Source organism: Parambassis ranga, chromosome 3, assembly GCF_900634625.1.
Source record: "Parambassis ranga chromosome 3, fParRan2.1, whole genome shotgun sequence".
Classification (NCBI taxonomy): domain Eukaryota; kingdom Metazoa; phylum Chordata; class Actinopteri; family Ambassidae; genus Parambassis; species Parambassis ranga.
Window position 1 is genome coordinate 11,753,318 of NC_041024.1, and position 12,164 is coordinate 11,765,481.

General features: G+C 40.3%; 1 protein-coding gene across 5 annotated transcripts in view; it reads right to left on the reverse strand.

The window, feature by feature from the left end:
- sbf2 (SET binding factor 2) overlaps positions 1-12,164 on the reverse strand; it is a 72,644-nt gene that overhangs the window by 22,226 nt on the left and 38,254 nt on the right. For all 5 annotated transcript variants that reach the window (XM_028401141.1, XM_028401138.1, XM_028401139.1 and 2 more), the window contains 2 exons: positions 11,555-11,704; positions 6,261-6,329 (listed from right to left, as the gene is read on the reverse strand). In XM_028401141.1, coding sequence (XP_028256942.1) covers positions 6,261-6,329; positions 11,555-11,704 — 219 coding nt within the window. The remainder of the gene's footprint in view (positions 1-6,260; positions 6,330-11,554; positions 11,705-12,164) is intronic.

Genomic DNA, 12,164 nt, shown 5'->3' on the forward strand with positions numbered 1-12,164 from the left:
TGTCAGTCTTATTGTTTACAGTATACAGTCAGATTAGAATAGCAGTTTCCTTTTATGTTTTCGATGATAAAATCAAATTTATGCATTGACTACATGAGCATTTTAAACAGACAGACGAATTAAATTAAATCTTTACACGCATTACTTCTTCACCCCAATTCAGCACAAACAGATGCTGCACAGCCAGTTCAAAACCACAGAAAGTTTTTAAAATTGTGGAGAAAAATCACACAATGTCCCAGCATACAAAATATCTAGACACTTTCCATTCGATGGAACAGTGCACCTACAGTGTGGTATAGTCAATCCTACAATAGCAGACTCTTTTACAGTATACTCATACATTCCTCTGAAGATGATGGTGACAGCGGTTCCTGTCCTTTGTGGGCGGTCAGAGGTAGTGCAGGCTTATTTTCATTTGCTTTTTAAGGACTTTTATTAAGTGTGCCTTGAGAATGGGTTTGCCAAAACACCAGAGGGGAAGGAGACACAAACAACAGTTCAGCCATTAAGTTTAAAGAGAAATCAATCATTCACAGCGAGTCGTAACTTTTTTAACAGATAACACACTCTTATTGGAGCAACAGACCATTCCTCCTCCGTTCTGTTCCTGGATGTATTTGGAAACAGAGCTGTTGTTTTTTTTTGTGTGGCCTGAAGAGTAAATCACCTGCTGCTTGCGAAACCAGCTACAAAAGGGAACAAACAGGCTTCAACTAAAGGCAATTAGCACTGCTCCATACTGTACTGGGCATCACAAATGTGTGTCTTAAACCACACTGAGCAGCACTGTAGAAACTAAATCAAACCACATATAACAGTGGCACAGCATGCCAATACACCAGCAGCCACAATGTAAACGCTCAACATCACTCACTTTAAATCTGATGGCCACATGTAGGGCTCGAGTTATTACATTAGCCTCTGATTTCTCCTCTGAGCCTGACACAATGCAGTGGCTTCTAATACCGCTTCATAGTTCGCCTTTGAAGGATAATTACAACAGACTAAACCAAACGGTTCTATTCCCAGTGTCATGGGCCAGATGCCAAGAAAGAGATGAGCTGGCAGCTAATGCCCACTCAGCAGCAAACACAGCAGGAAAGTCTTAATAGGGCTGTGTATTATTTCTGACTCACTAAGCATTAATAAGTCAACCACTTTAAACTTTATCATACATGTTTACAACTATATTAATTCACACTGTTTTGGTCAAAATGTTTGTAATCCAAAACAAATGTGGGTAAAATGTCTTTAAAAAAAGGATACTTGCTCTGACATGTTATTACACAACTGAAGCAGAGTCTCCTGCTGCTTACTACGTATATTAGATAACAAAAAATGAAACCACTTTTTTCAGGTCAACACCACTGAGTTTAGCATATTTTCATGAGTTTTCAAGGTTTTTTAAAAAAGAGCCAAGGATATCCTGCTGGGTAATGACAGAGGCCGGCAAAAAACAAATATTCTCGATTACGGAAAGAATGTGAAACAGATTTTAAAGTATGAACACAAAAAGGCAGTCACACAGAGGGCCTATATTGCAGATTTTTAGTAGGTATAATGTTGGCTATATTTACATTTACCAGTACGTTTAGTGTGTTAGAGATTTTAGCAGAAATAAAACAGAAAAAGATGGCTTATTGTATGGAATGGAACAAACTTCCAGTCTGGATGGAAGACAACAGATTGGAAAAATTAGTCATCAAATTAGTCGTCACTAGTCGTCATTTTTTCCTAATTTGTCTTTCTGACCAACACAATTTTAAATGTATGAATGTAGATTGGGTAGGCAGGTCAATATGTGTCTCAGTATATACTGAGGGGCCACTTCAGATGAAACAAGTGGAAAGAATATCTGCTCATGTTCATTTCTATAACTGGAGTTGAATAGTTGAATGACCTGCCACTTATCGTTTGAGGGCAAAACCCCCTCTTGCATAGATACATGAAATCACACTTAAATTACATTGCCTTATTTGTGAACTGCTTGACATACCCATAAACACAAATTCAATCATGACACAGTGTTTCTAAATGTTTTTGAAAATATCTTTATCACAACAACGTATACTGATATATTCTGTGCCACTGACCTAAAAACACAGACTTTACAAAGAGGTGCTTAGCTTCTGGATCTCAAAATAATGCCAATGTGTAAGCACAACATAATTTTTTTTTATGGCCACAAATGGATGATTGCTAAAATCAGTGTGATCGCTTAAAAAAAAACTTTATTACTTTATCAAATGTGTTCTGACTAGCTATTTTTAAATCTTCTTGTCATATTAAAAATCAGTTAACAGTCATTAAAAAAGAAAAAACTAGCAAAAAACTTGCATCTAACTGTCCTATCATCTGCAGTATCTGTCTGAAAAGGTTTGGCTTCCCCTTACCCTCACACTAAAAAACAACCCCGCCTTCCCTCATATAAACAGTTCTTTTTAAACACAGATTACACCTGACATGTACACATGGTGTGCCAGAGTGCAGCCTTGGAGTAGATCAAAAGCACAGCATTAGGAGGACATTAATGGGAGCATGTTTAGAATAAGAGTTTTCTCAGAAAGAGGGATGATTAAACTCACTTTCCTATAATCAGAGGAGGCTAAGCTTACCACCTTAAACTGAGCATGGGCATTCGGCCAGAAGGGCACAAGATGAAATGATAAGGACAAATCTGGTGTGGCAAGATACACTTTGAAGAAAGGCGGTAACTTAACCAAACCTGGCAGGGATTTAGCTGGAAGTCTGTGGCTGCTGAACAGCTGACTGTAGTAGTGCACGGCTGAAGCTGAAGGAAACATGACGTGACAAAAAATAGGTGATAAAAATAGGTGCAGTCCTCTAGATAATCTGTGATACCTTTGTCAGATGAGTGCTTTATGTGTCTTGCAGCAGATGTTGATGTGTGTCTGTTTGTGTAGGGATGCCTTGGTGTGTGTGTGTGTGTGTGTGTGTGTGTGTGTGTGTGTGATTTTGTCAATGCTGTCTATTCTCAGCTTGCTGTACTTTTCAGATATGTCCAGGTCATTTTGACCGAGGTCAGCTCTTCCATGATAATGCACAGAGATATCAACAAGACAGATGTGCAAGGAGGAGGACAGGGAAGGAGAGAAGACAGGAGAGGAAAGGGAGGGAGGAGGAAAGGAAGGTAGGAAGCAAAGATGAAAGGAGAAGAAGGGAGTATAGAACTATCAGACCCATCTGGCTGTATGATGAGTAAAGAGGAGTAATACAGGGTTGATGGAATTAAGAGTGAAAAACAAACAAAATAAACCATAAGGGTGAGACAGAAAGGAGAAAACACTTACAGGTCAGACAAACAAGGCTATCAGGATTTGGGATCTTGTTTTGAACTCCAGCAGTTTCTCAGTATGATTGACTATGGCCTCCAAGCTTAAGAGGAACAGCATCACACACGTACGTTGAGCATGTCATCACTAAAAGCAGAGGGCACTTGCAGACAGCGAGTGAAGACTGCTGTATCTGATATGCCACCAGCCTTGGGGCAGCAACGTTATTTACATGTTTTGAAAGAATTTGTAGCATTCTTGAACTGTTGATACAAAAACAGTCATCATTTTTGGACCAGTTCTCTGTGAGAATGCATGCCTGACCTACGCACTATCCATCTTCTCACTTTTGCAATTCCATGAGTCAATAGATTGTGTGGAAAACTACTCCAATCCTGAAAGCATGAAAAAAGCCTGCATTCAAACAATGTATTTATAGCATTCAGTCATGTAAAACAAACAGAGAAAAACATGTTGAAACTCAAACTAATAAACAGAGCCATCATGGCATCCATAGGCCATAACTTTGAGAAAACACAATGTACGAGTAACATAAATGTTCCCAAACAAAGTAAACATTGATACGGTAAGTGAAGAGCTGGACATTGCTGAGATACAAAAGGGTCACCCAGTACGTCATCTTGCTTTGTGAGGACATGGTGGAGTGTAGTTTGACAGACCAAGATGCCAAATCCCTCCATGCATAAACTCTGGCTGAAAGAATGCTAACAAGTGTTCTTGCTGCGCAAGTCTTCCAGAATTGTGTTTGGGTTTTTCACTTGCTGCTGTGTGCAATCTGTTTTTCCCCTGGCAATCTGGTTTTTACTCTGGTCAACTATCCTACACATGTGAGGAGAAGAGATATCACATCATGACAACTGATCATCACCTTATAAACCAACATCCCACTAGCGAGTGAATGCCAAAAGCAACTGTCTGCAGATTAGACAACAATGTGTAAAACCTCACCTAACAAAGGGCCACTATGCAAAGGTAGAAAGTGCAAAGGTCTCTAGTCAGTTTAAAAAATCAAGAGCATGACTCAAACATAGCTCTATAAGGGTTTCCCACAAACACTCAGGGATGGTCAAGCTACGGGGAATCCCATGAAATGAGAAAGCAAAACAACTGAACACAAAATTTAGTTCAATAAAATGAAGTAAGCTCATCAGTATCAACATATGGCCAGCTATAAAACTAAACAGTGTCTCTACCCAGAAGATTCTAGGAGCAGACAGAGAGAGAGAGCTTCCCACGTTCCCCGACCTGTCGACCCAAGGGCCATGGGGACAGCGCCACTGGACGCATGAACGCAGCATGAGCTTGCCAAAGTCTGGCTAAGAATACCAAACAGGAACTTGCCCAATGTCTGACTCCTGAACTTGAACTCAAGAGTCTTTAATGTGACATTCAGAAAAACATGAATTTCCTATCCTGTATTGTTGTTGCAGTGCTGTACCATTGTAATACACTGTCACACCTACAAGGTTCTTCTAAAGTATAATCAACATGCAGCATGCAGGAGTTATGAGTGTGAGAATTAGTTTAAAGGGTTACTCATCTAAAATGGGTGGTTTCATGTAATACATTGTTATTTAAGATACCTTCCATTCATTCCCAAACCTTTAAGAATGCATACCCAAATGTGTAAATTCGAATTGATCAAATATGTCAATAAACATGTGAAACAGGGTGGATGGATCAGTTGTCAGGAATTCTCACGTCTCTCAATCTCCATCCAAACTGACAGCTGCTGCATAATGCAGCACGCTCCATTACCAAGCTTTGTTTTTCTCATATTTCCACTGCATGAACTTTGTACTGTTTAACCACAGATTACAAATACTTTTGGCAGATTCCCTCCTGACCTCATTTCACATTTCACCCTTTGGGTGAGGCAGAGCTCAAGCTTGTTGTTAAATGACACGAAAAAATATGTTTGCTTCAAACAGGCATTTAGTCAGTGCCAAATAACAATTTCCCCCCCGGGGATCAATAAAGTATTTCTGATTCTGATTCTGATTCTGATAAGAAATCATTTTAATATTCTCACCAACATGGCAGGAAATCATTGCAGCATGTAGTAATAGAGATGTATGATTTATGAATATTCTTATGAAACAAAAACTGCTTTGTAGTGGTATGTAACTGTTACATGACTTAACAAACAATAAGCTAAGAGACACTGGAAGGATTGATTAATCTTCTGTGTTGGTGGCCCTGGAGGAAAAACATCACAAATGGCTTATCACAGCGCTACATCAGGCTCTGGCATGGGACCTAGATGAGTCATGTGGTGGCAGGCCAGGTCCCAGTTCAGCCCATCAGGGTATGGCCCTGCTGTCCAGGAAAAAGTCAGAGCGGACAGTTGTGTCTGTCCCTATAGCAACAAGCAAGCAGCAAGCTGCACAAACTCAGTGTTGATACTATGACTTGAAAACCAAAGGCCATGGCTGTCTGTTTACACTACACAGTAGAGGCTGTAACATGGATGGATGTGCACTTACATGCTGCAAGTCTGCAAAAACAAAAAAACGGTCTTCCCTCTGGCAATGTTCGTTGCAAGGTTTTACCTTAAGCCAAATCAATACCAGTAATTTTAGGGCCTATGTTAATATTGGAGTTACACTAATCTATTGACAATAAATTGTGTAGTATTCTTTTTTGCAATACATACACCACAAGTACTATGAGAACTAGGGTTATGAAAGGTCAAAGCATCAGCACACATGCACTCATAGGTGCAGTATTGGGTCAACATGGACAAAACCTTCATTGACAGAGAGGCTGTTGAGTGTCCACATCCAGGAGCCAAAGGATTGTTAGAGAGGTGCGGAGAGGTAGAGAGGATCAGAACAACTTCCCTTTATCACTGTTGTGGGATACTCAATCAGGAAGTAGTGTACAGTATGGAACAATTGGACTTAATTCACATGCATCCTTCAATTAAATTTATTTCCTTACCCGGTAGAAGGCTGTTGAAAGGGGCAGCAGGGCAGCAGCTACTGTGTACTCCTCGGAGGTGGAGCAGTCCTGTGGGTCAACAGAGGAGAAGTGAGAGCAGGCCAACGTACAGCAGGAGATATGTTATAACACTCTGAACAAGTTTTCTTTTTCGGAAGCCCTCGAAAAAAGAGAAAAAAACAGAGGCACATGCTGTGGGCACCCTCTGTGCAGTCGGTTTGGGTATCTTAAAGGCAATGCTGAGTCTATTTGAAATGTAAAACAAACACACACTGTGGCAGGTTACCAACACAAAGATAAGACTGAGAGAAAACCATTGGGAAATAAAGAAGGCTTGTTTAGCAAATGTAACTTCCTTTTACATAAAGACACTCTGTCCTGTTAGAACCACTCCGTCTGCTCTACTCCACTATTAGACACATGCTTTCAATCACCTTATGTCATCCCTGCCTTGACACAATTGTCAAAGGCATCCCATCTTCCAAGAAAATCACAAGATGTTGCATGATCCAGCCATTTTGTCCCTAAAAAAATTATTAATGTTCATTTATCAACTATCCACAACTAGCCAGAAAACAAATCTAATTGTCTTTTTTAGTTTGTTTTTATATCGGGAAATAGTTTTTTCATTTACACACCAGTCTATAGTGTCTTTGTATCTGGGACTGTTTTAGGTCAAAGAGGCGGTGCTTAATGGCACTTTCAAGAGAACGGTATTAAGACAAATAGTACATTAAGAAGCTTAAAGCAAGGGGCTTAGGGGCCCAAACTAAACTTTTCTTACAGAGATCACAGAGGACGATGAGAACAGGAGAATAGGAGAATAAGACTTGAGTTGGACTCAAAAGTACTTCACTCACAGGAAATTGGTACTTATCTCTGGTAAGCTGTGTTGGGATTTCTTTGTTTAACTCTGTAAATGAGAACGGCCAGAGGAAACTTGATTTAAGACCATGTACAAACAAGAGCACTGATCTGACCTGGTGCCGCACCTCCTAACCCCCTGTGGGACCTTGCAGCTATAGAAGGTATGCATCACAATCATCTTCTTTTTAACCTCTCTCTCTCTCTCACACATACACAAATGTTGGGAGTGCATGGCTGCTTTTTTCCTAAAACTATGGAACATGCAATCAGAGTCCTTCGTTTTGGTGGGAGAGATAGGCAGAGGAATGCTGCACTTTCTGATAGTGGTCTGTAATGGGGGGCCTCTGTTACCATTCTTTGAAAAAACACACACACACACAAGAATGTACGGAGAAAATGCAAAACACATGAAAGCTTGGCCCCCCATCGACTAGGCAACATAGTTTCTGTTTTATTTTCTTGTCGCTAGTGTTTTTCTTTGCAGCTATTTGGGCTGCGGTAATGTGTTCCAGCATACTTAACCGGTACCAAACCATTGTTTACCAGCATCCTTAACAATGCTGCAGGTCACAGGAGTTCATGGACCCCAGACAAATTATAACAAGTGGAAATACACAGGTAGAGGTGTGACTATTTCACAAACTAGCATTATTCCAATAAATAGGAGGATATGTCATCAGTTCTGGGAACAACTGTCCAGGTTCACAAGAAAAAACTTCACAAGCTTTGTTCACTAAAGCTCCTTCAACACATCATATCAGCATTGCTGGGTTTTATCAACTTCACTTAAGCCACACTTATCACCTGCAAACCTCCACTACAATCTTCAATGAGCAGACAGAGAGGCTAGTGACAGCTCAAAAGCTTTGGAAGTCAACTCACAGAGATACTAGTGACATCTGAAGCTTTTCTCAGTGTAGAGAGAATGACAGTTACCAAGTGTGGTTATTGTAATAGAATCATTGTCATAGCACTGAATAGATCCACACGGTGCTGGGTAGAGAATGTGTAGTATGTTTAACTTATTTAGAATTTCAAGAATGTAAAGACGAGGTTGTTGCATATTTCTTTTTCAGACACCCCACAGTCTTCATTTCCTCCTATTATTCAGTGTCTGACCATTTTCCCTCATTCTGCCTAAGCTGCTAATAGCAAGGATGACTAACACAGCTATTCTGTGTCCGACACGTATACAGTGAAGGCTGAGCTTGTGACTGAAATACTGCAGGATGTGAACAAACAGCGACTTCCTGCATTTTCAAGAAAAGTTAACACTTTCCAGGAAAAGCTGTTCTTAACTGGCACAGACGGCATCATTTTATGTGACTTTTCTGACAAATTTCTTATTAACAGTCGGTTTCGGTTGAATCATAATCAGTGATAGGAAGAGAACTTAGCCACGTAATCTCTGTGTTGCTCAGCAAAAGCATGAAATCTGATTAACAGATGTTTACCTGGCCATGCTGGTGGACATCAGAAGAGGACATCTCTCTGAACATGGGAATGATACCTAGCACAGATTCCCTGTGGCCAAGTCACATAAAGCAGTACATCATGGCCACTAAGGCAGGCAACACACAGCAACAGACTAATTTATGATGTAAATAATGTAGAAATGTCATATATTCACTATTAGAGGAAACATTCAAAGTGCAGCAGGCAAAATTCACTGAGGTGAATGCTCACTTTGTCAAGGCCCAGTTCAAAACTCTGCATTCTTCGACAACATCTGTGTGTAACGTGTGCTTTCTCGCTCTGTTCCACATAAAGACAGTCACAGCTCAGGATCACGCAAAACTCATGGACTCCATGCCGCTTCCCAGAGACCTCCCACCCTAATCCCCTCTCACAGTAAACTGCCGTTCAGAGTGTGTTTTTGAGCACCACCATGAGGCCCTCGGCCATGAGAGCAGAGCACAGAGGGCTCATAATCCTATCTGACAGGAAATGGTTGGGATGCCAGGATACATCCCCAGCAGGGCTCATTCCCCCACATGGCTTGCACAACTTCTAATAGCTGTCCCGACCAGTGCAGACACGAACACGCACACACAAATAAATGTGCAATTAACTCAAATATCCTAATGAGGGTGATTTACTGTGCATGATTCATGACAGAGAAACAGCACAGATTCAAAAGGACAACAGATGTTTAAACAGGAAAAATGCATCACTCATTCCAGCAACATTTTGTGACTTGAAAAAAATGTGGAAAACAAATGAACAAGTACTGACAAGGCACAGGTCCAACTGATTCTAATGTCCTAACCTTCGGCCTATTGTACACTGTATGTATTACATAGCACTTCCTGCGGCTGTGCTCCCCTGCAAACACTGATTGAAACCAGACAACCGAACTGTCACTCTGCCTGAAGCTGACAGTTAAACTTAACTGTTGTAATTGGCCTCTTAATAATGATGTCATTGAAAATCAACGTGTCACATCAACACATCTGCCTGAAATTCTAACGAGGCATTATGCTGTCATTATACAAAGAGCAAGCAACATTTTTTATTGAATAGGTCACTTTGGCTTTGTTACGCCCTGCAGGATCTTTTACACACAAACACACACACACAAGCACACGCATACCATGTTGCATTCTGTAATATAATTTTTGGGTCCTTACGTGTCTGGGCTTTAAAAGAAAGGGCAGAGTGCAGTATATGAAAGCAATTACAGGCCACACAATTTACTATTTATATTCCTTTCACAGATCATTGGAGACAAATCCCTCACAACCACACCGAGAGCAAGAAATTAAGCCAGGGACAAATGCCTGGCATCAACATTAAACGACCAACTATACACAATAAAATCTAAAAACAAACAAAAAAACAAGAAGCCTTTCAGAGAAAGGATGGATGCATTTTATCCCGTGTAGTGGTTACCAGAACGTGTAGCCTGCATCAAATCTCTTCCCCATGTGTGAAAATATTGCTTTTTTCCATATGCGTGGTTGTGGATCATTAGGTCTTCAGCTGGATACCAGAGCAAATCAAGGGAGGCACATTAAACAATACAGTAACAGTTTTAGTCTATATTAACAGCTAGGGAAGCAGTTTTAACAGATCAAATTGGTGACTGTTGGTGTTAACCCAGTCCGTATCATTCATGTGATGCTGCATTTAAAATGCAATGACAGTTACCTGTTTTACAGAGTCTGTCCTAGACAATATAAGGATTGTGCAAATTCATATCAATACCTCATGGTTTGGAATAGCTGCATTGTTAATCATTATCTTTAAAAAAGACGATTTATGTCTCACGTTTGCAACATTTTTTTTAATCACTCATGAAACACTTAGGACTTTATATTTATTTTATGAAAGATATACTGGCTGCCTGGCTTAACTAGACCTATTGCTGCTTTTTGGCTTTACCACACATACACACCAGTGATAAACTGCTGCGGAAACAGCACATATCTACTCCCTAAGACACTCAGACACTGTGCAGCACAAAACGGGATGATTCAACAACTTTCCTTTTTCAGGTGGTCCTAAAGTCTACATTTGCGCAGCAACAGCTATCATGCAAACATCAGATTGGTCAAAGTCATCAATTCTGCATAACATTTTGTACGGATGTACGACTGTGGGATAGCATATGACACATCAGATGACCTTGCTTGTCCCTGGCGCAGGCAGATGCTGGAATAAAAGTGCTTTTTATCATTTGGGGGGAAAAAAGAATGACTGGAATCTGAAGTTGCTCCATAAAAGCTGCACTCTGTGAGGACTGCTAAAAATTATTAAAATCCCTGGAATGGGCTGATTCAAGGCAGTAAAACTCGAGGGACTACCAATAAAGACCCAACTGCTCTGGTTGAGTAAAGCTTCACTGACTCTTTATGAGCTGCACAAAAACACATTACTTACTCACTTTGACAAGTAGCTGAGCCATGAGGGCACCAGGAAGAGACAAACATACCTTCTAATTAACAATTAGCAGCATTGCTGAGAACACACTAGCACACTGCTGTAAATGAAGAAGATGAAGAGGAGACCGGCACTATACACAACTAATGAAATGTACAGTATAGGATACACAGCAAATATGCACTACTGTACACCATGTATGTTTTAAATATTTATTTTAATTTGCCCATGTTTTTTCCATTAGGAATTTTTGCTGAAGAGACTGTAATTCATTTATTGTTTCTCATTAATTCATTGATTCAGACAAGACCAACGCAATCTTTTAGAGCCCACAGTGTTATTGTTCAATAGACCATAATCCATAAACTGATGCATGTGAATGTTGTGCTTGATACATGACTTGATGAATGAGCAGAACAGTTAACTTAGTCGGTGAATGCTTTAATAAGATCAGAAGATCTTAACGACAGATATAAGGTGGCTTAGAGGCTGCATGAGAGTTCTGTACATGAGGCACATTAGTTTACAATATGGATTTCTCTTACCTGAAGGGCACAGTTCATCATACGGATAGTATAGTCGAACTGTTGGTGGTCCAGTATGGCGCGATTCTGCTGAACGTGAAGACTCAGTTCCTCAGTCAGACACTGGCGGGCTGCCTTGCCCTTAAGTGCACGCAGTGCAGCTGGCAACGTCTGTTAGATGAGAGACAAACAAAGAAGGTGTTAGTTGGTTTAGTTGGTTACTCATTGATTTTATGATGTAGTGGTTAAAATAGAATTTTGCAAACACTGCTTTCAATAATACAATATCCCAACATAATACTTCCAGATTGGACATTCTGTATGGCTAATGGAGTTCAACCGACCATTTGGCACTTAAGGATTTACAGGCTCGCCGGGGATTCAGAGGATGCCTGCTATGCATTCTTACATTATACACAGAGATGCATTGTCTGCATTATATAACTTCTATATGAAGCCAGAGGGATACATAACATAACTGGCAAACACGTTTGATGTGTATTAGGCAGAATCTTCACCTTTGACCTCATATAGGTCAGGCTACAGAAGGAAAAAGTGTGGCAGTGTGCATACCTGTAGGCGCACACACAAAAAAGACAGACTGATTAACTTATTCTTTCACGGGTTAGCT